The 25,246-nt window shown below is 40.2% G+C and overlaps 1 protein-coding gene across 2 annotated transcripts in view; it reads left to right on the top strand.

The window, feature by feature from the left end:
- Positions 1–23,665, top strand: part of Ets65A (DNA-binding protein D-ETS-3) — a 34,161-nt gene extending 10,496 nt beyond the window's left edge. Inside the window, exons 1-7 of one of the 2 annotated variants that reach the window (XM_018008657.2) lie at positions 5,766–8,150; positions 8,351–8,401; positions 11,600–11,659; positions 13,020–13,067; positions 18,876–19,065; positions 23,249–23,457; positions 23,529–23,665. In XM_018008657.2, coding sequence (XP_017864146.1) covers positions 8,072–8,150; positions 8,351–8,401; positions 11,600–11,659; positions 13,020–13,067; positions 18,876–19,065; positions 23,249–23,457; positions 23,529–23,665 — 774 coding nt within the window. In that variant the 5' untranslated portion in view covers positions 5,766–8,071. Of the gene's footprint in view, positions 1–5,765; positions 8,151–8,350; positions 8,402–11,599; positions 11,660–13,019; positions 13,068–18,875; positions 19,066–23,248; positions 23,458–23,528 lie in introns of those variants that run through there. The other variant, XM_089467709.1, reaches the window with a different exon arrangement.
- Positions 23,666–25,246: the final 1,581 nt, after the last annotated feature.

The following is a 25,246-nucleotide window of genomic DNA, read 5'->3' as shown; positions in this document are numbered from 1 at the left end:
CAGACTTTGTTAAAAGTGCAGGAGAAGGAGGTCGACTAATAAGTTATTAATATATTTGATCAGGGTAATGCATTGAGTCCATCTAGCCATGGCCAACTATCCGTTCGATACTTTCTCTGTCAGTGTATCAGTCCGTCCATTCAGTTCATACATCTGCCTCAGTCTCATATCATTATTATTATCTAGTATCTCGCTTTATAGCTAAGTTTATTCATTTTGAGGTAAAAATGTATATATAGAGAGAAAAGCATTTGCCTAAATATTAGATATCTTGATATGGCAGCAAACAGAAGAAGCAGAAGAGTTGGCTATATACAATGCATAATCCAGACATTAGTAAATGCCTAGCTGACATAACTTTTTGGTATATGTGGGTTCGTATATGTAGATTCAGAGTATCGATCGCTGTTCACAAATTGTCTGTAGCTTTACTTTTTGTCTTTATTTCACTTTTTGCTCATGCGAACTGTTTCTTGATAATTGTATGCTAATCGTCTGGGCTTAGACATAAATTAGAGTGCTTAAAATTTGGCAAGGACCTCTCACAGGACTGCACACTCGCTGCTAGACAATGCCCCATCAACCGCTCCTATTTTTCAAAATATTTTTTTTTATTTTTTTGAGCATGACTTGGCCTGGTTTACAAAAGTTCAAGCGCTCGAAAAACTTTTTCCCATGCTACGTGTCGCTGTACATTCGCATGTGTGAGTGTGTGTGTGCGTGTCTGTGTGCGCGCTTCTATTGATGTCCAAATATTTTTATTCATGGCCCTTTTCGCGGTTCACTTAACTCCCAGCATAGTCATTATGGCAACCCCCTGAGATTTGTTGAGCTGCACGAGTTGCTCATAAATCAATTCATTGTTGTTATTGTTATGGCCACCCGCTCCACGCGCTCCCTCTCCCTCCCGAACTGCTTGTTGTAGTTGTCGATAGTAATGTCGATGACGGCAACAAGCTGGAAAATGTTGCTAATTTAGTTGTGCAGTTGATTTCGCCCTGCGATAAAAACAATTTGCTTAAGGCAACGGCTACGTAAGAAAAAAACTTAAAAATCAATTAAAAGTCAAGTGGATCGGCAAGGCTTGACTGGGAGATACCTTTTCTTTTAAGAGTTGATTGGCATTAGAACGAGTTAATTATTGGCATTGCAATTGTCCTCTTAATCATGGTCGTAATTGTTAATTATTTTATCTTTCTGCTTATTATGAACATATTGTCAATTGGCATTCTTCTAAAATTATTAGTCTTAATTTATCTATTATTATCACTTTTATTATCATCATTAAAAATTATGATCTTTCTCATTGTCATTGTCATCATTACAGTTTGTCTAGTTATTAATTATTAATTAATTCCATTATTATTATCATTAATAAGTACAGTTTTCTTTATTATCCTTACTAAGTTAGTATTATTATCAGTATCATAAATATTATCATCGTAATTATCTTTACATTTATCTTTAGTAATATTATTAATATAATTATTTACATTTTTTACATTTTTATTATTACGCTTATCTTTATTTTCGTTAATATAAATATATACAAATACATATATACTTTATAGCCTGTAGCATTCCGCTTGCATACACAGCAAACTCTTATACCTAGTATGTAGAATATACCATATGAAGAATACAAAAAAACTGTTCGAGAAACATAGGTAGAAGCAGATAGGGAGAGAGGTGCAATGCTCGAGAGTGAAAGAGAGTTAGGGACAGAGAGACAGAGAGAGAAAGAGAGAGAGAGAGTGTGTGTAAGAGAGAAGGTACGGCAACAGGTCGTTTCCGCTGCGGGCCCATTGTGATTTATGCCGCTGAAAATGACCCGCTTCCGACATGAAATATCAAAAATCACGCGCACTTGCAAAGTTTAGAAACGACGACGACGGCGACGACGACGGCGACGATGAGGATGGCGGCAGCGACGACGACGACGGCGACGGCGACGACTGCGGCTCGCACTCTGGCAACGTTGTCGTTTGCACCTACCGCCGGAAACGGAGCGCAGCCAGAGCCGGAGGTGGCCGTGTCGAAGCGTCTCCGGTTGGCCAAAAGCGGACTGCAATTTAGTTGTCAATTGAATTTATGAGCTACGACTTTAGCAATTTATTGTGTGTTGCACTTTTTATTTCTATTTGTGGCTCACTTTTCTCAAGCTCTAATAGACTGAGCGACTGGGATTGCGAATGGGATTGGGAGTGGGTCTTTGCGACTGGGCTGGCTAGCGTGAGAGCTAAATAATGGCCTAAAAGTCAATCGGGCCAATTGACAGTCGCACGAGTCAAGCCGCGCTGTTATTTATGACTGCAATGCCACGTGAACGTGAATGTGAACGTGAACCTCAACCTCAACCTCAGCTCAACCCCTTGTTGCCTGCAGCACCCTCTCTCTGCCCCTGCCCTGTGTAGGTTGTCTGTTAATTGTTTGTTTGCTGTTGCTTGTCAACTGGCCCTTGAGTCCCTTCTCTAGATTTGGCGTGTGAATATGTTAGCTTTCAAAAACGAAAAAAAAAGGTGAAACATTCAACTTCAAGTCAAACGCCGCAGTTAACCGACGGTAATCGGAGTCGCGTACCACGCACCACACACCACGCAACAGTCACCGCTCAACCACCCCTCGCACCACACCCACCGCCTTTCCCAGCCAGTTTCAATTGCGCAATTATAGCACCCATTGTTTGCATAGACAACCAAAAAAAAAAAAAAAAAAAGGTACACTAACAATATGCTTTTCCTTTTTTATTGTCTCTTTGGGTTTCGTGTTTTCCTAATTTGTTTTCATTACAATTTTCACTTTTGGCTTCTGTGGGAAGTTTTGATAACAGTTTGATAACTTAATTGTATTTGTCAAGTAAATATTTTAAGAACTATGCAGAAATTTCTCACAGCTAACAGTTGTGACATACAGTGCCGTAAAAAGTAAAGTTCAGTCTGTCTTTTGGTATTGAAAACTATTTAAGTAGGATGGTAGAGAAATGTCTAGCAACGTGGAGTATTTCTTTCAGGCTGTATCTGCGAGGGTGGTCTGAGAAATTGTATGAAAAAAAGAAATATATAAATATATAAGAAAAATTTGTTTTCTTCAGACAATGCTAAGAGTTTTAATATTTCTATATTATAATAACCGTATTTAATAGTCCATTATTATTATATTCAATTGTGTTAACATTTTATCCTATATCTCATGTATCCCTTACAAATCTGCTGCACAAATGTATCCATTACTACCCCCTGCTCCAACAGTTTCTTCGATAACAATAGCATTCTTCTAATGCTCAGCTTCCATTGATATGGCTTCGCCCCTTTACTTAACATTCGCTATTATTGAAAGTCCATTCATCGCTGATTTATGGTATTTATGGTATTTTTATAGAGGTTACCGCCCCTTTGATTAGAAAAATGACATATGTATGTAACCATTTCTTTCTATGCTGTGCATAATCAAAATCAGAATCCGAATCAGAGTCAGAGTCAGAATCAGAGTCAAAAACAGAGTCAGAGTCAGAGTCAGAGTCAGACTCAGAGTCAGAGTCAGAGCCAAAAACAGAATCAGAGTCAGAATCAGACTCACAGTCAGAGTCCGAATTACATTCAGGGTAAGAGTCAGAGTCAGAGTCAAAAACAGAATCAAAGTCAAAGTCAGAATCAAAGTCAGAGTCAGAATCAGACTCAGAGTCAGAATCAGAATCAGAGTCAGAGTCCAAGTCAAAGTTAGAGTCAGAGTCAAAGTAGTTGTAATTCCCATAAAGCTGCGCATATATTATTATAATAACAAGTCATATTATTCATATATTCCATACACATATCCCGTTATACTACCTATTGGAATAATACGCAATTTTCGACCAGCGCGAAAAAAAAAAAATAAATCACGCTGCAGGCCAAATGAGCAGTCGTCGCTGCGACGCTGGCCAAAGAAAGGAGCAATCACTCCAAGTGTGCGGCCCATGGTCCTGGCCAGCTGCAGAACGCGTCCTGTCATGCCCGCTGGGCTGGGCTGGGCTGGGCTCGGCTCGACTTGGCTAGGCAGGGAAAGGCAGCGCTCTCAGTCAGTCAGGCAGTCGTCCAGTTGGCCACGTGCCGTCGCGTGTTATATCATTCATACGTCATTACAGGCCACGTGCACAGCGCCTTGCTGTTGTTATTGTAGGCAGTTTGTTTTTGTTGCATAGACACAGGCGCGTAATATTAGCTACAATCTCACTCTGCCTCTCTACCTCCCTCCCACACGTCTCTCTGTCACTCTCTCTCTCTCTTTCGCTCTGTTGCTTTATTGAGCTTGAGAAAACAAATCGCAGCGTTGATTGCGTTTCTTATTAACTGCAAATGTTGGTGGTTGCCCCAGTCAGACAATATGCTGACTGTCAAGCAACCTTTGCCAGCCGCTGCACCACCCTGCCCCCCGCTCTGCCCTGTCCTGTCCTTCCCCCACTATTTTCATGTCATGTTTGTCTTGACGCTCCGCTGACTTCTTCTGGCTGCACACAAACAAATGGAACACGAACCTTCGATGCATTCGACGTAGTTGTGGCGCTGGTGGTTGGCCTTAAGATGACGCATTAGAGCGCCTCGACCCGCACCACACCGTGAGGGCGTGGCACTTTTGGCGACTTAGCAACCGCGACGTCAGTGCGCGAGAGAGGGAGGAGGAGGGGCGGCACGGCACGGGCTTTGGCTTTGCATGCAAAATGGCGGAAACAGCGCCACAAAAGAAATTAATTTAAAGTTTTCGCCACAGAGCGTGAAAATGAAATTACATAATGAATGCAATTAAAATACCAGCTAAATTTCGCACAGCCAACACACACACACACGCACACACCTACACAGTCACCCATTCACACGCACATACAGTTGGCGCAAACATTTTAGCCAACTTAACTGGATTTGGTCTACTTCAGACGGCTCCCGGCTACGCCTTTGCCTTTGCCTGCCAAGAACAGCAAATTGCTATTTAGCCATTTTAGATTCCATTAGCAAGAGTTCGCACATACACACTTACACACACACACACGCACTTGTAGACAAACGTATTTAGTTACGAGGGAAGCTTAAAGAGTATGATTTATATTTAGTATATAAAAAGTCTAAGAGACTTAAATAGACCATTTCGAAAGGAAGAGCTGCAAAAGCCTTATACTCGTTCAGGCAGTGAAAAGAGTATATTAGTTTTAGACTATGCCTGCCCGGCACAAAGTCAATATGTCTGTCAATCTTTATGTATGCCTGTCTGTATATATACAAATGTCTTCGGCTTAAAAATATTCAGATATATTATTAAACATTCATTTAAATTATTATCAAATTTTTATAATTATAAAATTTTTCTGTAAAATATTGATAATTTTAGTTCTTTATATTTTTATTATCTAAAAATTATTTTAATATAAAATTTAACTTTCAGTTTGGGCGACTGAACTACAACATTTATTTGTATTTTTTAATTTTAATATATTATTAAAAAGATTTGTATTTTTTAATTTTAGTATAAAAATAATAAATACTTAAAAATTAAAAAAAATAAAATTAAATAAAAATAAAATAAAATAATATATAACTTTCATTTTAATTTTCTTGTTCATTTATCATATTTTAATTATAAATTGAATTTTAATACCCTGAACCCATTGAAAATGGGAAATCAAAATGTATTTTATTTTTTATTTTTTTCTACAATTTCTCTAGTTTTTTTTCCCAATTGCTTGAGCGCCCCTCGCTTGTCTCAAGTGCAGCTCAGATGTTAAATGGCTGCCATCAAGCCAAAAGTTGAAGCCGTTCTCCAGATAAGTTTTATTAAATAACTGCTTGTCAAAGCAAGGCAGCACACACACACGCACACATATACACTCGCATACACACACACACTCATGAGGATACACATTGCCTTGAGTTGCCAACTTTTTGCGAAAAAGCGAAATTTGTTTTTAGCAGCACACAAAAAAAAAAAAAAAAAATAAAAAACTATCAAAAGCTTTCGCTGTTCACATGCATGTGTAAGTGTGTGCGTGCGTGTGTGTGTGTGAGCAGCTGCAATTTGTATGTTAACGCCTGTGAATTAGCCACCCACCTAGCAGCAGTGGAGGCGAGGCGAGGCCAGCGGCTAGATTAGCAAAAAGCTGAAATGAGTTTTGCAACTGAAAGAACAGAGTGGAAAAAGAGAAAGAGAAAGAGAAAGAAAATGGAAAATAAAAACAATTTCAATGAACTCCAAAATTAATTAAGCCAGGCAAAGGACAGTGGGTGTGTGGGTGCGTATGTATGCATGTGTGTGTGTGTGTGTGTGTCTATATCAGTTATTTTGCATAGCTGGAAGCGGAGCTGTGAAAGGCAGCAAGTAAAATTGCACTTGAGCTAAAGCGCAGCTGACGTTGCTGCCAGCAGCGCAGTGAGCGTCGCAGCCAGCGCAGACTGTGCAATCAGCGGCGCAACAACACAATTGTCGATTTGTGCCACAAGCTCCTGGCAAGCGGTTTGAATGGCCAACACTCACACCAGCTGAGCCAGCTGGCATTGTATTCAGGTGTAGCCCAGCGAGCCACCCACTCATACACACACGCACACACACACACACACACATAGGCACATACACAGACAGACGCATGCACACCCACGCCCACTTGAATTTCTCCAAGTTGGATTTGTGGGTGTAGTCGCAATGTGGGCGAGCGACGAAACGGTAATATCCTTGTGTTTGGTGGAAGGAAAAAGGAAGTGGATAATACATCCGTCCTTGTTGCTTCGTGTCACCCACTAAAAAGGCAACGCCACTTCTCAGTGGAGCCGACGCCGTCGCAGCAGCAGCAGCAGAGGGACAACGCCACAGAGCGAGGCAGCACTAGCATAGTGGAGCCTCAGAGAGCAAGCGAGAGAGAGAGGGAGAGACAGAGTGAGAGAGAGCGCGCGTGGGCTGACCTACCAAAAAGAGAGAGGGATAGAGAACGTAAAAGAGATGTAAAGAGAGAGGGGGGAGGGCGGTAGTAGATAATCGATAGTAGAAGTTTCTAATATAACTTAAAAGTATAAATGTTTGCCAAAAAAAAAAAACACATTTGCAAAAGCTTTCACTTAAGCGTGTGCATATGTGTTTGTGTGTGAGAGAGAGCGAGAGTGAGTGAGTGAGTGTGTGCATGTGTTAGTGAGAGCTAGGCCACACCTTGTCTCAACGCTGATTGGTGCTTGAGCGGAAAAGGGGTGGCTGCCTTTTGGTGTGGATTATAGCCTAAGTATATCCTGGCGAGCATAAAGGACAACAGCAGCGACGCTCACGTCAAACAGAGTCAGCAACACACACGCACACGCACAGCAGCAGGCCAGACAGATAGATACACAAAAGCTGCAGCAGTGGCAGTAGCAGCAACCACCCACCACCCAACCACCCCCACAATGCGACTGGCCGAGCCTGCGCCTTTCGTTCGAGGGGGTTGTTCGACTCGCTGCTGCCTGGCTGGCTGGCTGCCTGGCTTGCAGGCTGGCTGGCTGGCAGTGCCAGGATATGCCAGGATATGCGCGATTTGACGACGGAATGGAATCAATTGTTACGCTGCCGTGCCACAGATCGGACGCACAGTTTTCAGCAGTCAAACACATCTGAAAGTGATTTACGCTGCGTATACGCGATATCTATAAGCGTATATGTGTATATATGTGCATAAAGCTGAAGACAAACACCGTGATTGACACACATACATACATACATACATATATATATATAGAGATATATAAAGCAGTGTCTAAAGTGCATTTTGGGTTTAGCTTCGGCCCCGGAAGTGAAGGTGTCCGGTAACGGTAACCGGTTCCGATCGTCACTTTTCCCTTTCCCGTTCCCGTTCCCGTTCCGTTTTCCGGAGCGCGCGCGCGTTTTGACTTTTTTTTAAATAAATTAAATTGGCAATTGGACAACAAACACTTGACTAGACAGGCCAGTGTGTGCGTGCGTGTGTGTGTGCGTGTGCGTGTGAGTTTGTTTATTTGAGTGTGCGTGTGTATTTCGGCACTCATTTGTGTTAGTTGAGGAAGAAGCTAAGGAGCAGCTGCACCGCCGGCAATCGGCGTCGCTGCCATCCACAATGCTGGACATTAAATCATCCGCCGATTATTTGTCGAGATCCACAGGCAGCTTCAGCAATTTCTCAATGCTCTTCGCAGGTGAGTGGGCGATGTGTGAATCCAGCCGGCCAACGGTGATGGGCAATCCCACATGGAATCCAAGTAAATAAATAATAAATATCTAGTCATAGTTATCTAACGAGCTTAGCATTTACATAGTTGCATTTTCACATCATATTCATAGCTTTTCCATTTCCCTTACCTCTTTCTAACCGTTGGCAATTTCTCTTCTGTTGCAGATTCCTCGTACAAATCGTCGTGGGGCTCCCACAGCTCCACACAATCACAAGGTGAGCTACGATAATATAAATAAAATATCATAATTAAGTACTGAAATATCATATATAATAACTAAAACTGTAATGGGCTAACACATTATGAGTTTATTTGATAAAAATTATTTTCATTTTCATATGATAGTTTTATTTTTAAAGAAGAAAAATAATCAAATTTAAGAGTTGCAAAGCGAATCTGAAGTTGTGAGCTAGCAAAGTACATATTAAAATATTTTTAATAAAAGTTAAAGTTTTTTTAGCTTAAAAAAAGAAGTCTTAAGACTAAGTCTGAACAGTTTTCTCTGTATGTATCCAAAGGATATATAAATTTTTTATTCTTGCATTCAATGATTTCTTTATCTTATACTTATTAGATTATATTAATATTCCTAAGTGTGTAATATATCTTCAGGGTCTGTTCGAAAAGTATGTGGAATTTTGTGTTTACAAAAAAAAAATGTTAAAAATGATTTACAGTTCCATGTGCATCAAAATTAAAATTAAAATTAAAAATTTCAGCTGTTCCTTTAATGCCGTCTTTTCTTTCGATAATATTAGGAAAGCGTTGAGCGAGCCAAAATGGGAAATGTTATTGGCATAAGTAGGGAATATGACTCAGTTTGAGTAAATTGAAATAGGCTGAAAACTGAGCATAAAGTTAATATATGAGCTAATTTTTATCTGCTAAAAAATTTCCATTTAATTTATATTGTCTATCATTCCAAAGCATACGTAATACGTAATGTTATTCATCTCGATAGATTTTGAGTATGTTACATTGATAAGAGCTAGACTACGTGATGTTTTATTTATACTCGTAAAAACTTGTATTTTTATATTGATTATCCTTGTCATAAAGTATTCCTATATCCTTAATCCGTAAACTTTGCTACTTGCTAAAGTTTGCGCTCCCACGAAGCAGAGATCTGCTTAAAAACTTCGATACTTGTTGGCAGTCAAAATGGCATCAAATTCTTGGCCACAAATCAACCGAGGAGCACTTAAAAAGCCAATAAATAAATACATGGCTACACACTGATGCTGATTAGTATGCAAAGCAGCCAGCACACACACACACACACACACATGAAGGGAGCTCAGTGAACCGTGCAAAATGCTATTCAGTCTATTGAATGGAAATATGAATAAAAAGGTGGGAACAAATTGAAAAGGTGTTGCCTACACGTGTTCTTGTCTATCAGCAAGTCAGTCGGGGCAGTCAAAGGGCTGTGCGGCTGTTAAATGAAGCGTGCAAGCAAAAAGAGAGACAGATAGAGGGAGGAAGCGGGAGAGACAGAGGAGGAGGGCGTGTGTGTGTGAGCAGAGTCTGCTCATTAGTGATAGAACTTAATTAAAATTACGTGTATTATAAAACGAGACGATCTTCCAAGCCTCGAGCTAAAATCTTGGCGACAAACTGCAAAAGTGTTTAATACAAAATTTCAGCTTCGCTGCGCGTGTCCCAAGCTAACCAGCCACCCAACCACCCAACCACTGAGCCACCGCCGCTGCCTCCCACACTCAAATGCAATCGGGCATCTTTTGTGCTCTTCGCAGTTGAGTGGCTACGCAAAAGCGTAAACCCAAAAATGTCATACAGAAAAGTTGTGCTCTCTCCCGCTCTCTCTCTATCTCTCTCTCTCTCACTCACACTCTTTGCTTTGTTGTATTTTTTTTTATACATATATTCTTTTGCACAATGAGTGACAACGAAAACAACAGCGGGCGGTGCATAACCACTGAGCCATGCCCGTAGCAAGAGTCCTTTGCCCCCCGCCTGTGTCCTTTGCCTGCGGCTTTAATTTGTATGGAGCGTGAAGTTTGCCGCAACTTTCAACGCTTTTTGACACACCTCTCCCGCTCTCGCACTCTCTCTCTCTCTCTATCCATCTGCCGCTCTGGTCGAGATCTCATCGCATTTTAAATTGAATTGCCAGCGGCATTGTTTTGCCTTCTATACAATCATATTCCATTAAAATGAAAGAGCCCGACGCCTGCCGCATTGCTCATATCACAGTCGCTCTCTCTCTCCCTCTCTCTCCCTTACCCTCTCGCTCTTGCAGCTTCCCTCTCCTGTGTAGCCTTTGGCTCTGATTTGCTTTGATGACAGAACTATGATAATGTTTGTGTGCTGCGGTTGAGTTGATGCCTTTGATTGTGCGAAATGACAAGTGTTGTGGGCATCGCAATATTAACTGACAACTGGTTGACTTTACGCCTGGCTGCCTAGCCTGGGGCAGTCTAATGCGATTTACTACAGCACAGACAGACACACAGCCAGACATCATTAGCCCGACTGATCGCGTTGCTTAACAAGTAGATTTACATTTTCATCAGAGAGTCCAATGCGAATGCTAGCATTCATAGCAGTATAAATATACCAATGCTGATAATAATACTGAAACTGAACCAAATAATTATAGCAAAACTAATACTAATGAAATATTTTTTACAACCACTCAGACAAATAATGATAGCATTTCTAATACTAATAGAATATTTTTATACAAATACAGCTACTAATACATATATGTACTAATAGCAATACTAAAACCTAAAACTGATAATACATTAGTTTAGTTTAGTGATATTTGTAGGTTAGGCTCTATGTAATATAATCTAACTGTGTTGTTGAGGTACTATACATGCATTGTACAGATTCAGCGCTTAAAACAATTATAATAAGAAAAAAAAAATGCTGATAATACTAATACAAATGCAAACATCTACACATACGCTAGGAGTTTACCTCTATCTATAATTATAGCAATACTAATACTAATATAATATTTTTTACAACCACTAAGACAAATAATGATAGCATTACTAATACTAATAGAATATTTTTATACAAATACAACTACTAATACATATATGTATTAATAGCAATACTCATACTAATGCTGATAATACTAATAATAATAAAATTTTATACAAATACAACTACTATTACATGTATGTACTAACAGCAATACTAATACTAATGCTAATAACAAACATCCACACATACGCTAGGACTTTACCTCTATCTCCCAAAGAATCGCTTATAATTTTGGACGGCATATATAGATAACATCTATCTCTATTAAATGCATTCAGCTATAACTTTATTCATTACTCTATATTCAACATTTTATTTGTATGCTAATGTATGTGCCTCTCTTTCCCACTCAGAGCTCTAATATTATTCAAATTCATTTGTAATATTTGCAGGCTACAGCTCGAATGCCTTGAGCATTAAACATGATCCGCACTCACAACTACGGCAACCTGGTGAGTAAATCAAATAAATTCTGTATATGTATGTATATATGTGTGTGCGTGTGTAGTTTTTGCTTTATGCAAAACAAAGCAAAGGTTTGAGTCGCTGCGGCATTAAAGGCATATTAAGAGTAGGTGCTTGAGCTCACGTGCCGCATTGTTTAGCCCAAATTCAAATATAAACAGTGCCTGTTGGCTGTTTACCAACACTAATAAAGTTTCTCAATTGAAATTGTGCGCACGCTGCCAAAGCCACTTGAAATTCGGGCACTCGATGTTGTTGGTTTTTTTTTTATTTTCAATACTGCTCTTCCAAATGTATTGAAACACATACCTCCACTCAATGCCGTCCACTCCATCGTCCCTTTACACTTACCCCTACTCTCGGCGAGAGCGCGCGCCGTTGCTTTAAAGTGTAGTCCAAAAAAAAAAAAGACCCTCAGAAAATACTGTCGCAAATCAAAACCTTAAATACGCCACTCGAAATGGAAATGGAAACAAAAGTATTCGCAGTCGCAGCCTCAGTCGCAGTCGCAGTCGCAGCCGCAGTTGAAGCGTAATGGAAACAATTGAAATGCCATAAAGGATTCTCAATTAGAGCGCAGTCCCAGACGCACTCCAACGAGGCTGCCGAGAACTTGGCTTGCTTTTCAGCTCTTCTGGTTTTCTGGTTCTCTGTTTCTATTTCTGTTCATTTTTTTTTTTTTTATTATTATTATATTTTTTGCTCGCTGCTGTCAAATTTGACGGCCGTGCCTGAAAAGGACGCGTGCCAGCGCGACTTACTGCCGACGGTCCTGTTTATGCGCATTAAATTGTGCACTGAGAACAAAAGACGCCAGCAAACAATGCACATGAACATATACAAGTTGTGTGTGTGTGTGTGTATAAATGTATTCATGTATATGCGCTTATGATGCGAATTATGTGGGATTATGCTGTAGCTGCATCGAAAATGTTCGCTAACCTTTGGCTCTCTTGGCTTCTAAACCAGCGCTTGAAAGTATGCAACGTTTTTTCTCTCTCGCTTTGCTCTCAGCCAGGAAACGCGCGCCGGATAATAAGTGAAATGGATATGCCAGGCATACATATATATATATATATACATTGTATATCTGTGTATATGTAAGCACACACACACACAAACACACACACATACACCTTTATGCAGTTTTGGTAATGCATTTCATTTCATCAGCGGAAACGCAACTTGCCCACGTACACAATTCTTTTTCCTTCTGTATTTTTATGCATAATGTATTCCGTTTTGGCAGGTCCTTCATTAGAGGTCCTTCATTTGCATAAAACACACACACACACACACATTTAAGCGTAAAGTAAAAAACTAATGTCTTGCCACCCTCTTTTGCAGATCCATATCAAATGTTCGGACCCACCAGCAGCCGACTCGCCAGCTCAGGTGAGTTTGAGAAATCACAAAAGCATAAAGATACAGGTGCTTAGATTAAGTTGAATAACGTATAAAACGTTAAAGGAACTCCCCAATCTCTCTCTCTCTCTCTCTCTCTCTCTCTCACCCTCTGTTTCTCTGGCTGCCTCTGTCTCGCTGTCTGCATTATCATATCAATTTCTGGCCGAGATTCGGCGCACCCTAACAAATTAACCCGTTGCATGCCACGCCATGCAAAGCAAAAAGTCGAAAAGCGCTCAACCCTGCGGGCTTTTACTTGCCTTTCTAATTTATGCGAAAGGTGTTATAAACTTGTGCATTTTTTACTGTTTCATTTTCGGAATACATTTATTATTCGCATGCGTGTGTCTAAGCGCTGCAGTGGGCGTGGCCAGGCAATTATTTTTCGTTATTTGACTTGAATTGCATTTGTCTGCAGCACGCGCCCAAAGGCTGACTTTACAAAAACTATATATACATACATTTATATACATGTATATATAGTCAGTCATACATATAAAGTAGTCTCTAGCTGTAAAAGGGACTTAACAAAGGGTTAAAAAGTAGGTGTGCATCTATCACTTATGATTAATGGCTTAAATGAAACTCATACAAAAAATCAGTTAAAATCGAGGAATGATGCATCAGGGAGAGGAATTCTCGAAAGTTATGAATAGATGATATATATCTTAAAATATTCTACATTAGATATACATACATAAATAACAGATTTTATCATATAATATATAAGTTAACATTAATGTATAGTAAGTACATGAGGATATTGGAATAGAATATATTTATCTGCATAAAGTGTGGATAGAGTATCATAAGCTATGATTATAGTATTAGATAGATGTTAGGGTCTAATGAACGCAAAGCCTTTCGCCTCTATCATACAGATTTGAAATATGGGCTATAGATTCATTCTCAGCCTTAGCGTTTATAGTTATCAGATTTATCTATTAGAATCGTAGAAAATTTGGAAGTACTATAGCAGAAAACATCTAAATATTAAACTAGACACGAATAAAGTATATCCCCCGGAATATATATAGTATAGAATATATGGTATAGGAGAATATATAGTATAGGAGAATATGTAGTAGGGAAAATGGAGTAAAATGGAATACTGTTTCAGTAAATAAATATTTGACTTTGCCTTTTTTTTTTTTTAAATTATTTTATAAATTATTCCTATAGTATTTAATAATTTATTCCTAAGACTAAGTAAGCGAAAGTAAGGAATCCTCCATATATCTTTAAATTTAATGAACATCTATTTAATTTTTGAAATAAACTTAAGTAAATCTAAAATCAATTTTGATAATTTAATAAAATTCTTTAATTTATAAATGTCAGTTAAACCATTGCTTAAGCTACAACTTGCTTGGCTCCAAAGCTATCGTAACTTTCGCTTTAGTACAGTTTTGTAAAGTTTTACTATGCTATTACACAGTTTTATGTATTACTCAGAAGTTTTTAAAGTTTAATTGAATTTTTGCCCAGCTGCAGCTGAAAGTTTGAAACAAAATCAATAATTTTTATTGATCCTGCGGCTGTGTGAGCTTTGCCGCCATTGCTGACCGCTACGCTGTGTGTGTGTCTGTGCGGGTGTGTGTCTGTGTGCTGGTGTGTGGCTTGGCACCCCTCTAAATAATCGCCCCCAATATGCCCACACGCCGCCTTACCACGCCCCCGCCCTCGCCCCCGCCCCAACCAGGCGGCGCACAAACATGGCGTTTGAACGGAATTAGCATAAAAACTCAGACGCCCAACATTTTCCGGCGCGACATTTACACGCGCCGAACGCCATTGCTCCCCATTTATAGCTGCCTCTCTTTTGCACTTGGCATATCTTCCTCTCTCTCTCTCTCTAGCTCGGTCTCCAGCTGTCTCTTTCTCGCGCAGTCTGCGTGCTGCATTTGTTGTTTAGGCTTAGACCGTTGCCAAGTTGACTTCAACTTCAAGTTAATCGCAAAAGCTCACTGAGAAAAACACATACACATGACCCCAACACACACATAGATACACACACACACATGTGTGTGCGCTTTCGCTTTTTGGGTGGCAAAAATGCTGTTTTTGATTAATTATGGCTTCCTTTGGACACGGAACCGCTTTGTTAGCCAAGTCCGGTCTCAACTGCCGAGCTCGCGCTGCGCTCCTCCTGCCTCGCGTCTCATTTGCATGGCAGACACAGCTGCAGCCTGTGCATGCAACCAAAACATACTAAACAAAAAAAAAAAAACAACACTAAACCCTAAAACTAGCTCTAGTCGTGACATAATTGCCAGCCACAGCACAAAAACTTGTTTGTAATTAAAAAAAAAAAGGCAAAGAGAAAAAAAAACTGTTGGGAGCCTGCAGCCTCTGTCGGCATATCAAAGCAACATTTCCACTGCTCCTGCAGCTAATTACTTTGCCTTTCCGACATCGTCGTCTTCTTCTTCTTCTTTTTCTATTCGTTAAGCACATATATAAAATTAACATTTCTTAGAGGCGGCGGCGTCAACGCCTTTGTGACCAAATTGCCCTCAAATTGGCCAGCAGAGGCCAAATTAGGGCGTGTCCGACTTGAAGATACCTGCTAGCCTGTACAGTGATAAAGGATAAGCTTGAAGATAAATATGCCAAGGAAATTGAATTAGATTTTATGGAAGTGCAGGCGAGGTGATGCAAAACGTATTTCGATTCAATTTCATCTAAGCAAATAAAAAAGTTGCCCAACAATCAACTGAATGGTAGAAAAGAGAATCAAATTGTTAAGCTTAGTCTTAAATCATAGGAGAATATCAATCTAAAGAATGTAGTCTTTGATAATAGGCATGAATATCTTACTGCTTTACCTATTTATTTATATTTTATGCATGCAAATATGAGCTATACATATAATGAAATATGTAAATTAGTCACTTTAAAAATATTTGGCATTTGAAATATTTTTGATACAAAGTTAAACAAAGACAAAGCTAATTTTTCATATATAAAATATACTTATCCGACCTTACATTTTTTTGGCCGTCATTAGGTGTGCCCACTGTAATGCCTTGGCCCATTGTCTTTGACTTTTAATAGCATGTCAATTGCTGGGCACGCCTACATAGCTGGCTGAGCTATCACTCATGTCATCAAGAACATCATTATCATCATCATCATCATCATTGTCGTGCTGGCACTTAACACATTCTCTTGACCATGATTTGCAATTAACGCAATATTCATGACGTTTCTCACACATGAACAAACTGAATTCAGAATTCAGAGCTCAGAGCTCAGAGCTCAGAGCTCAGAGCTCGTGTCTCAGCCACCACCCGAAGGACGACATTCAACTCAACTTTAGCTTCCCAGGGCTGTCAGGGGTTTCAACCCCCAGCAAGCAGGCTTTGTGTATGTGTGAGTCCTTTTTTTACGCAAGAAAGATAGAGTGAGTCAAAGAGGGAAAGAAACAGAGAGACAGAGAGAGAGAGAGAGCGAGAGTTTGTTCTGGGGCTGGGCCTAATTGCCAAATGATTAAGCGATTTATGATGTCTGCGTTGAATGCGTGTCGAATCCTTTGCACAATACGAAAATCATAATTTCGTAAATGTTTTAGCACGCACAACAAAAGAAAAATCAAAGTGTGCTCATAAATATATAAAATGAGAGGGAGAGAGAGAGAGAGAGAGAAGGAGATTATGTAACGACCGCGACGACATTTGGTTTCTGATTTGAGCTGCTAAAATATCAAAGGTCAACTGAAGATGTGCTGAGGCTATGGCTGAGTAGCTTAAACAAAAATCATACATATATAATATTTCATGACAATATTTAGCTGTCCTTGGTATATTTTTATGATAGCTCCCAGTTGAATATGAGGTCATGAGCTAGTGCTTGATTGTGTGAAATATTCCTCTTAGCTATATGAAACATTAAGGAGTTTAGATATGCCACCTGGTATAATTCAACTTGCAGGTAAAATTAACCTTAATTTATTAGCCTACTTTACCGAAACATTGACTTACATTAAACTTACAAGAAATATCTCCATTTCACTACCATAATTATGCGCTCTAGAATTTATTGTTATCTGATACTAGATATCATATAGTAATTGATATACAGAAGCCTCTTTCGCTCATATACATATTCAATTGAATGCCAAATATCATTTAGTACATATTTTATCTGTCTTTCACTTGCACTTACATGCCATACCATTTCCTTCGGCCCTTCTTGACTTGATCGTAAATCCCAAAATAAACAAGTAAGAAAACTCTAGTCGAGAGTGCTCGACTAGATACTACCCTGAACCCAACAAATAAAAATGCTCATTTAGTATGGCTGAAATTTCAATTTCGATGTATTTAAAAATATAAATAAAATACCAAACTCATTTAATAAAATATAAAAATATTTTGAAATAATTAAAAAAAAATTAACATCAGTTGCATCGACCGGGATTCGAACCGCGACTCCTCGGTCGAGCGTCATGCTGCTAACACACTAGGCCACCTCACTCCTGCTAGTGGCGCTGGCAAAACTCAAATAGATTTACTGCTGCAGCGCCATCTACCAAAACTAAATGAAACTAACTGCTGATGTGATTCTAAGAATCTGCTAGAATAACCAAACTATTAAAAACGCACATAAAGTATAGTTAAAATTTCAATTTCGGTGTATTTAAAAATATAAATTAAATAGAAAACGTATTTATGAAAATATAAAAATATTTTGAAACAATTAAAAAAAAAAAAACATCAGTGTTGCACCGATCGGGATTCGAACCGCGACTTCTTGATCGAGCGTCATGCACCTAACACACTAGGCCACCCCACTCCTTCTGGTGGCGCTGGCAAAACTCAAATAGATTCACTGCTGCAGCGCCATCTACCAAAACTAAACGAAACTAACAGCTGATGTGATTCAACGAATGTTTTTGTTGTAGCTGCTGCACGTGCGTTTGTTAATTGGCCAAATATTTGATTATTTTTTATTAATTTTTGACTGAACGGAATTTAATGAAACTTTCAGCATATGATCTACATATTATATTGAATATTTGAGAAATTTGAAAAAAGAAAAATCATTCACAATTAGCTATAGAGGCACCTGATTTGAACTTGAATGTTTTTACTCGATAAAAACATAACGGGATGATTTATCGAATTTTAAAAGCAAACTCGACGTCCGCGCTGTATATACGGTCATTTTAAAAAAAAATTCAAGTCTCTAGCTCTTATATCTTCGGAAATCGACGCGTTCAAACATACGGACAGACGGACAGACGGACAGACGGACAGACGGACGGACGGACAGACGGACAGACGGACAGACGGACAGACAGACAGACGGACAGGGCTAAATCGACTCAGCTCGTCGCCCTGATCAAGAATATATATACTTTGTGGGGTCTGCCACGCCTCCTTCTGCCTGTTACATACATTTCAACAAAACCATTATACCCTGATTTCCCATTTTCAATGGGTTCAGGGTATAAAAATTTTGTTGCTCTGTGGCATTACATAAATTGGGAGCTGCAGAGTGCAGATGCCCCTCGGCGAGCTGGTCAAGTGGTTGTCGGGAGTTGAGCAGCGTGTCGGAAATACTTTATGGCACTTTTGCATGCCACAAAATGCTTAGCTTTCGGGTCAGTCAATGTTACATAATTCCATGGCAGCCAGCCTGCCAGCCTGCCAGCGGGGCCAGCGGGGCCAAAGGATATGCTCTTTTGACGGACATTTAGGCAGCCAAAATACTGGCATTAAATAGCTTTATATTTCTATTACATATAGCGTGTATATATTCCATATGTATATGTAATATTTTCTGTTGCAGGCTCGGGACAGATACAATTATGGCAGTTCCTGCTCGAGCTGCTGTCGGACAGCAACAATGCCAGCTGCATCACCTGGGAGGGCACCAACGGCGAGTTCAAGCTAACCGATCCCGACGAAGTGGCCCGCCGCTGGGGCGAGCGCAAATCGAAGCCCAACATGAACTACGACAAGCTGAGTCGCGCCTTGAGGTAAGTCTCACACAATTGCTCCATAGAACAGGGGTTGCTTTTTTTCTCTTTGTATCTATTTATATTGTTTTGTGCGCTCAAGTGCTGCTAATTAGTCCAAGAGTACTCTGCCCAGCAAAATGTGGGCATGTGTCCAATTTGTGAGCAAAATCTGAGTCTCATCATTGTCGATTGATTCGATTCGAGGCTGATTAGCTGCTTTGATAGCAATTGGCCCACTAAATGCGCAGAAAATAGCAAAAAAAAAAGTAAAGGAGGCGGCTTATGAAGCAGATAGAGCTGACAAGAAGTGGAGGGCGTAGCTGACTGCCTGATGCTCGCTTGTGCAGCACAATTGATAACAATGAGCGATGCTGTAAAGTAGCTTAAAAACTAGCTATAGAATTCGTAAGTGATATGTTTATAAGATAAGCTTAGATACGACTGTTGGACAAGAACAGGCAACAGTCAGAAATGTAAATCAAATATAAAACTGTGAAAAAGTGTAGATGAAATGATGGAAAATTGAAATTTGTAGTCATTAATTTATCAGTATATATAATATATATAAATATAATCTTAAAAGTCTATATAAATTATGCGATATATGACGATGAATATAGAGAAAGATAGCTAAACAGATTTTTCAAAGATTATTTGTTATGCAATCTACTGTTTGACGACTTTATAGAGCTCTTGTAGTATGCCTTAACTAGTTAGGTCCTGAGAGTCAATAGATATATCTAATATTTTATGCTCCCTCTAATCTAATCTGTTGCGAATCCCCCTCCTACTCGAGCTCTCATGTTTTTACGCTAAATAAATAAAGCCAATATACTTTTTAGCGAACTTCACGAGCGAGTATTCAACATAAGCCAACGTTTACCTACACAGCCAACATGTGGGCGTGTCCCGTTCGACAAATTCAATATGAACTTGTGTTTGTGCGTCGAAATGTAATCAAGAAATAAAATAGAAATAAAATCGAAAAAAAATCTACTCATAAAAATATGAAATCTGGCAATCTAATTGCTGGGAATGTGATTGCTTGACCCAACCCTGGTCGAGCCACAGCCACGCCCCGGTCAAAGGCGCCGGCCAACTGTTCGGTTTCATTCCGTGCTATTTGCTCAACGCATTGCCAGCAACATATGCACAACTATTTAAATATTTGCGCAACGGTCAATTTGCTAAGCACACAGGACTTAAATCGAGGAATTTTATACAGTTTATTTTTTTTTAGTATATGTTGGCAACCCTTTTTGGCTCCTTGAAAACTGTCAGTTGCAATCAGTTGGCCAATGAGTGCCAATGAAGGAGAAGCTGACAATTCAAGTGGAAGAATCCTGACAGCCAATTTGCAACAGACACACTCACACCCACACACACACACACGGGCACAATCAACATGTAAATAAATGTAAAAAGTGTTGGATAAGCGACAACAAAGCAAAGGAAAGCCTTTTTTTTTTTTTTTTTGCTCTTGTTTTGTTTGATGATGTGCGGAAGCGTCGACACGTTCAATGAAGGCCTGCCTCTTGCCTCTTGTGTCTCCATCTCTCTCTCTCTCTCTCTCTTTCTATCTATCTCTAACTCTGTTAATACTCATGTCTGTCTGCGTGTTATCCTTTTTTTATGCTCTTACCATAGGTACATCTGCTGATATGTTAGCTGATGGCAAACAGCTGGAAGATATATTATACATATATATACAGTAGAATCTCGATAAATCGAAAGGGCGAGGGGATCAGCTTTCTTTCGACTTACGCAAAAGTTCAACTTATCGAAAATTATTGAGAACGATTTTTTTTGCAAGGGGATAGAATTTGTTTTGATTTAACGCGATTTTCGATTTAGCGGGGTACGAATTATCGAGACTCGATTGTATATAAGATTGTATTAGACTAATTTCAGAGAGATTCTATTGAAAACGAGGCTATATTCGTTCTTCTTACTTCTATGGTTACTCAATGATACTCAATAAATAATTTGATGTATACAAATATGTATTTATATACATGCCTCTGCTAGTGCATTCACTATTCGTTCTTCTTTGTGCTCTTTCTTATTTCTCTATGTTTTATTTTTTATTTTATTTTTTTTCACACATTTCAGCTCAATTGAACTCAGTTGCCGTCTCGGCTTTCATGTGGGCTAAGAAATGTGAGCATCGCAAAGTATGCAATACATATATGTCGTCATATGTGTGCGTGTGTGTGTGTGAATGAAAGTTGAGCAGCTGAGCCTGTGGATGGCAGCCGCACATAAAGACAACAAGGACAAGTGCTTTAATGCTTCATTTGGCATGTTTATTTACAGCCAGCTGCCCTTTTGTTAGCCACTTGGCCCGTGCCACACCCATCAACCCACACACAGAGATAGAGATATGTGTAAATGGCTTTTACTTTAATCCTTTTTGCTCTGCTGTTTGTCTCGCTGATTGTGTGCTTTGTTCCGCCCGCGTCCATCAGCAGCCATTGATTGGTTCTGATTGTTTGTTCGCTGTTAAAGATAAAGAGATAAAGAGAGATACATATATAGAGAGAGCGAGAGAGAGAGCGAGAGCGAAAGAATGGGAGACAGAGTCAGCTTCATTGTCTTTTGTGCAGCTTTAATTTATGCCCTTAATTGGCATAATTTATGGCCAATTGCGCAGCGAGCGAAAAAATGACAATGAGCATTGAAATCGAAATTAATTTGAATGGTGTTTTTTATGTTTGTCGCTGCAAAAGTTCAATTCGACACGCTGAACAACGTAATAAAATGACGCGAACAGCGAAAGCAGAACGATTCAATTAATATTTCTTCTTAAAGCAATTATGCTAATTTCAATTGAATTAACAATAAAAGAGTAATATAAAACATTTGTTAAAGACTCTGTTTTTTTTTTTTCCCCCATTAGAGCTGTTCATGTATTGGTGTGACAATTGTCTTTAAAGTAAATGTAAATTAAAATGATTATATGTATATAAAAAAAATATAATTTTTATGAGTCATTTATATAGAATATATCATAGCAATTGTATAAGTGATATTGTGAGGAAATGTAAAAAAAAAGTGAATGCCAGAGAGGGATGTAAAAAAAAAAAATTGTTAGATATTAAAGGAGACAGACGAAGATAATTTACAAAATAAAAAAAATAAAAACAAACAAAAAAGAAACTTAAAAATAAAATTTAAAAAAAGTTACTCAAAATCAATCTCTACTTTTAAATAATATATAATAAAATAAAATAAAAAATAATTAAATAAATAATATAATCATTTCACTTTCGTAAATGAGTATAAGAATCAGCACAGATTACAGCATACTGTTACCATACTGTTTTTAGCAGAGTAATAACATTACTTTGTTAAGTAGAGCATAATTTGTCTCATTCAAATTCAATTTGTTCTCTCTTTGCCTCTCTCTCTCACTCTCTCTCTCTCAAAATGTGTAAATTAAATTCAACTGCCACTGTAGAGAATGTGATTTACCTGATTTGCTTCCAAATGTACCATTATTGTGTAACTATACGTTGAGCCTTAGCACTCCCAGCCCATAATATTTATTTATTTGAGATCAGTCAGATATTTGTTTAGTTTTCGCAGTTGGCTGTAAACTTAATCACTTTTCTGGCACGGTCAGCTAAGACAAACAACATTTCGGTCTGTTATCGTCTGTCTTGTTTGCCCCCGAAGACAACGCCCGCGCCTCGCAGCACCACACCAGTCCCACTCCCTGCCCGCCGCTTGGCTTTCTGCCCAAGCAATTTGGCTTGGCCCCGAGCCACGGCATTTCACTGTTTGAGTTTGTGCGCCAGGCGTTCGCCATTTAATTGCAGGGCCAGAGATTGAGGGCAGCTCGACCTGTGGTTGGGCTCGCCTGTCTGTTGAGGGTGGCAGCTGCAGGGTGGGGCTGGGGCTGGAGCTGGGCGAGGGCGAGGGCGTCACTGGCAAAAGTCTCTAGCACCCAAATCGCCTTAATGTCAGCAAATTAACTTAAAACGCATAAAGCGAGCATTATTTTGTAATTATTTATACGTGGCCAGTGCCAGTACTTTGTTTGGCTTTCCCACAGGGCAGCAGGGCAGCAGGGCGCAGGGCAGCATTAAAGAGCTCAAGGCATGAATGAGAAGTGAACCCAAGTTCCATTCAGATTTTTGCTATTTCACTGCATCGATTTGCTGGCTAATTGTGATTTGATGATCCCCTTCTGTTGCAGATACTACTATGACAAGAATATCATGACCAAGGTGCACGGCAAGCGCTACGCGTACAAGTTCGACTTCCAGGGCCTGGCGGCTGCCACACAGCCGGCGGCCAGCGATCCCACCTATAAGTATCAGAGCGATCTGTTCATGACTCCATATCATCACAGCGCCAAGCTGAGCTCGTTTATGAGTCCGCATCACGGCATGACCTCGTCCTCAGGTGCGTGAGCAGATGCCAAAGGGATTGAGTGTTTTATTAACTAGTTTCTGTTTGCCTCTCTATCGCTGCAGCTTCCATCTTTCCCACGGCCGCTTCGTGGGGCAATTGGGGCAGTCCTGCTACCAATTTGTATCAGCCGCACTCGATGGGCCATGTGACCCCGTCGCATGTGGCGCCGCACCTGAGCTCCTATCCGCACTATGCATGACCATCATAATATGAGAACAATGCCGGCGCTAGCAGCGGCAGCGCAGTTAGCGTTGGCGTCGGTGTCGCCGGCGGCGCGGGCATTATGAGCGGCTTTGGCAGCACGGCAACAAATACCACCAGCAACACCACCAGCAACAATACCAGCAGCAGCAACAACAACAGCAATAGCAACAACAACAACAACAATGGCAACAGCAACAACAACGGCAGCAGCAGCAGCAGCAACAACTTGAACACAGGCCACTCGCATCTCTCGAGCAATGCGGCCGGCAGCTCTGTGCTGGAGGCTCAGAATCCGGCGCACAGCAGTCCGGGCTTCGGCCTGGGCGTGCACGGCATGAGCATGGGCGTGGGCGTGGGCGTTGGTGTGGGCGTCGGCGTGGGCGTAGGCGGTGGCAATTCGACGCTCAACTCGCTGGTCGTCGGCAATCGGCTGATGAACAGCAGCCTGCCCACGCTGCTCAAATGATGCCACCTGGAAAAGTTCGGGCTGAGCCTGGGCGCCGGCCCGCCACCGCCAGCGGCCACGCCCGCCGGCGACTCAGCACTGGACGGCAGCAGCGGCGGCCTGGCCTACGCCGGCAACTATGCCGAGCGTTCGCTCTACGACTACGTGGACGTCAAAGGCGAGCAGGCAACGTTTTTATTGTAAGTGTAACCAAAACCACCAAAATACCAAATGAAAATCAAAGAAAAACAAACACAAATAGCGAAGAAAAACCATACTCTAGTGAAAGCAGCAGATTTTACTCTTAGGCATTAGCGAAAGAACCATTTGAAGTAGATAGGCTGATCAGGCATGCCACCAGAGATTGCATCACTGTGGGCTTGATGCACTCTCTGCAACCCGGCTGGCACTCATGGCATGCATCAGCATCGATGGTGCTAACCATTCCCAGCAGCAGCTACAAAGTCCAGTTCATTATCATCTCTCAGCAGCTGAGCTTTGCATCTGATATTCCCCTGTGAGCTTTGCTTCCATGAAGATCCGTTTGCTTTAGTAGGTATAAAAGCAGCTGAAGCTGGACTACTTACTTGTAGATCTTGTTTCTTGTTCTTGTTTCACAATACAATGCTCTAGGCAAGACCATGCCCTTCCATGGTCATCTGCCACACCAGGGATTCGCTTTCCGCGCCACTCGCCCTTGCAGCACATGTTGTTCTTGGTAAAAATCGAGCAGTGTTTTTTTATTTTAAATTGTAAAAACCTATGTATGTAAATTACTATCTCCTGCTTCTTCTATTACGTTTCACGCACAAAAGTGACTTAAAGCAATTGCCACTGCAGCACTCGGAACTCTTTACGCAGCTTCGTCCAATTCTCAAGCAGCGTAGTGTGGGCATTCTGCTGTAAATCCCCAAAATGCACAGCAATATCGTAAGCGACCACAGAAGAAGTTTCATTTTACTTGATATGCAACTGAATTGCTTCTGATGAGATTTGTATAGAGCTCTACGTATTAGCTATGGTAACAACTGCAATTGCAGTTTTAGAGAAGCTTGACGAACGTCTTTGCAACACCAAATCAAGCGAGGGAAAAGCGTAAAGCGTGTCAAGCAGTTCGAAGAATATTGCCAG

The sequence above is a fragment of the Drosophila arizonae genome, chromosome 4 (genome assembly GCF_054131065.1).
Source record: "Drosophila arizonae isolate 15081-1271.41 chromosome 4, UAZ_ARI_1.0, whole genome shotgun sequence".
Lineage (NCBI taxonomy): Eukaryota > Metazoa > Arthropoda > Insecta > Diptera > Drosophilidae > Drosophila > Drosophila arizonae.
This window is presented reverse-complemented; position numbering and strand designations above follow the sequence as displayed.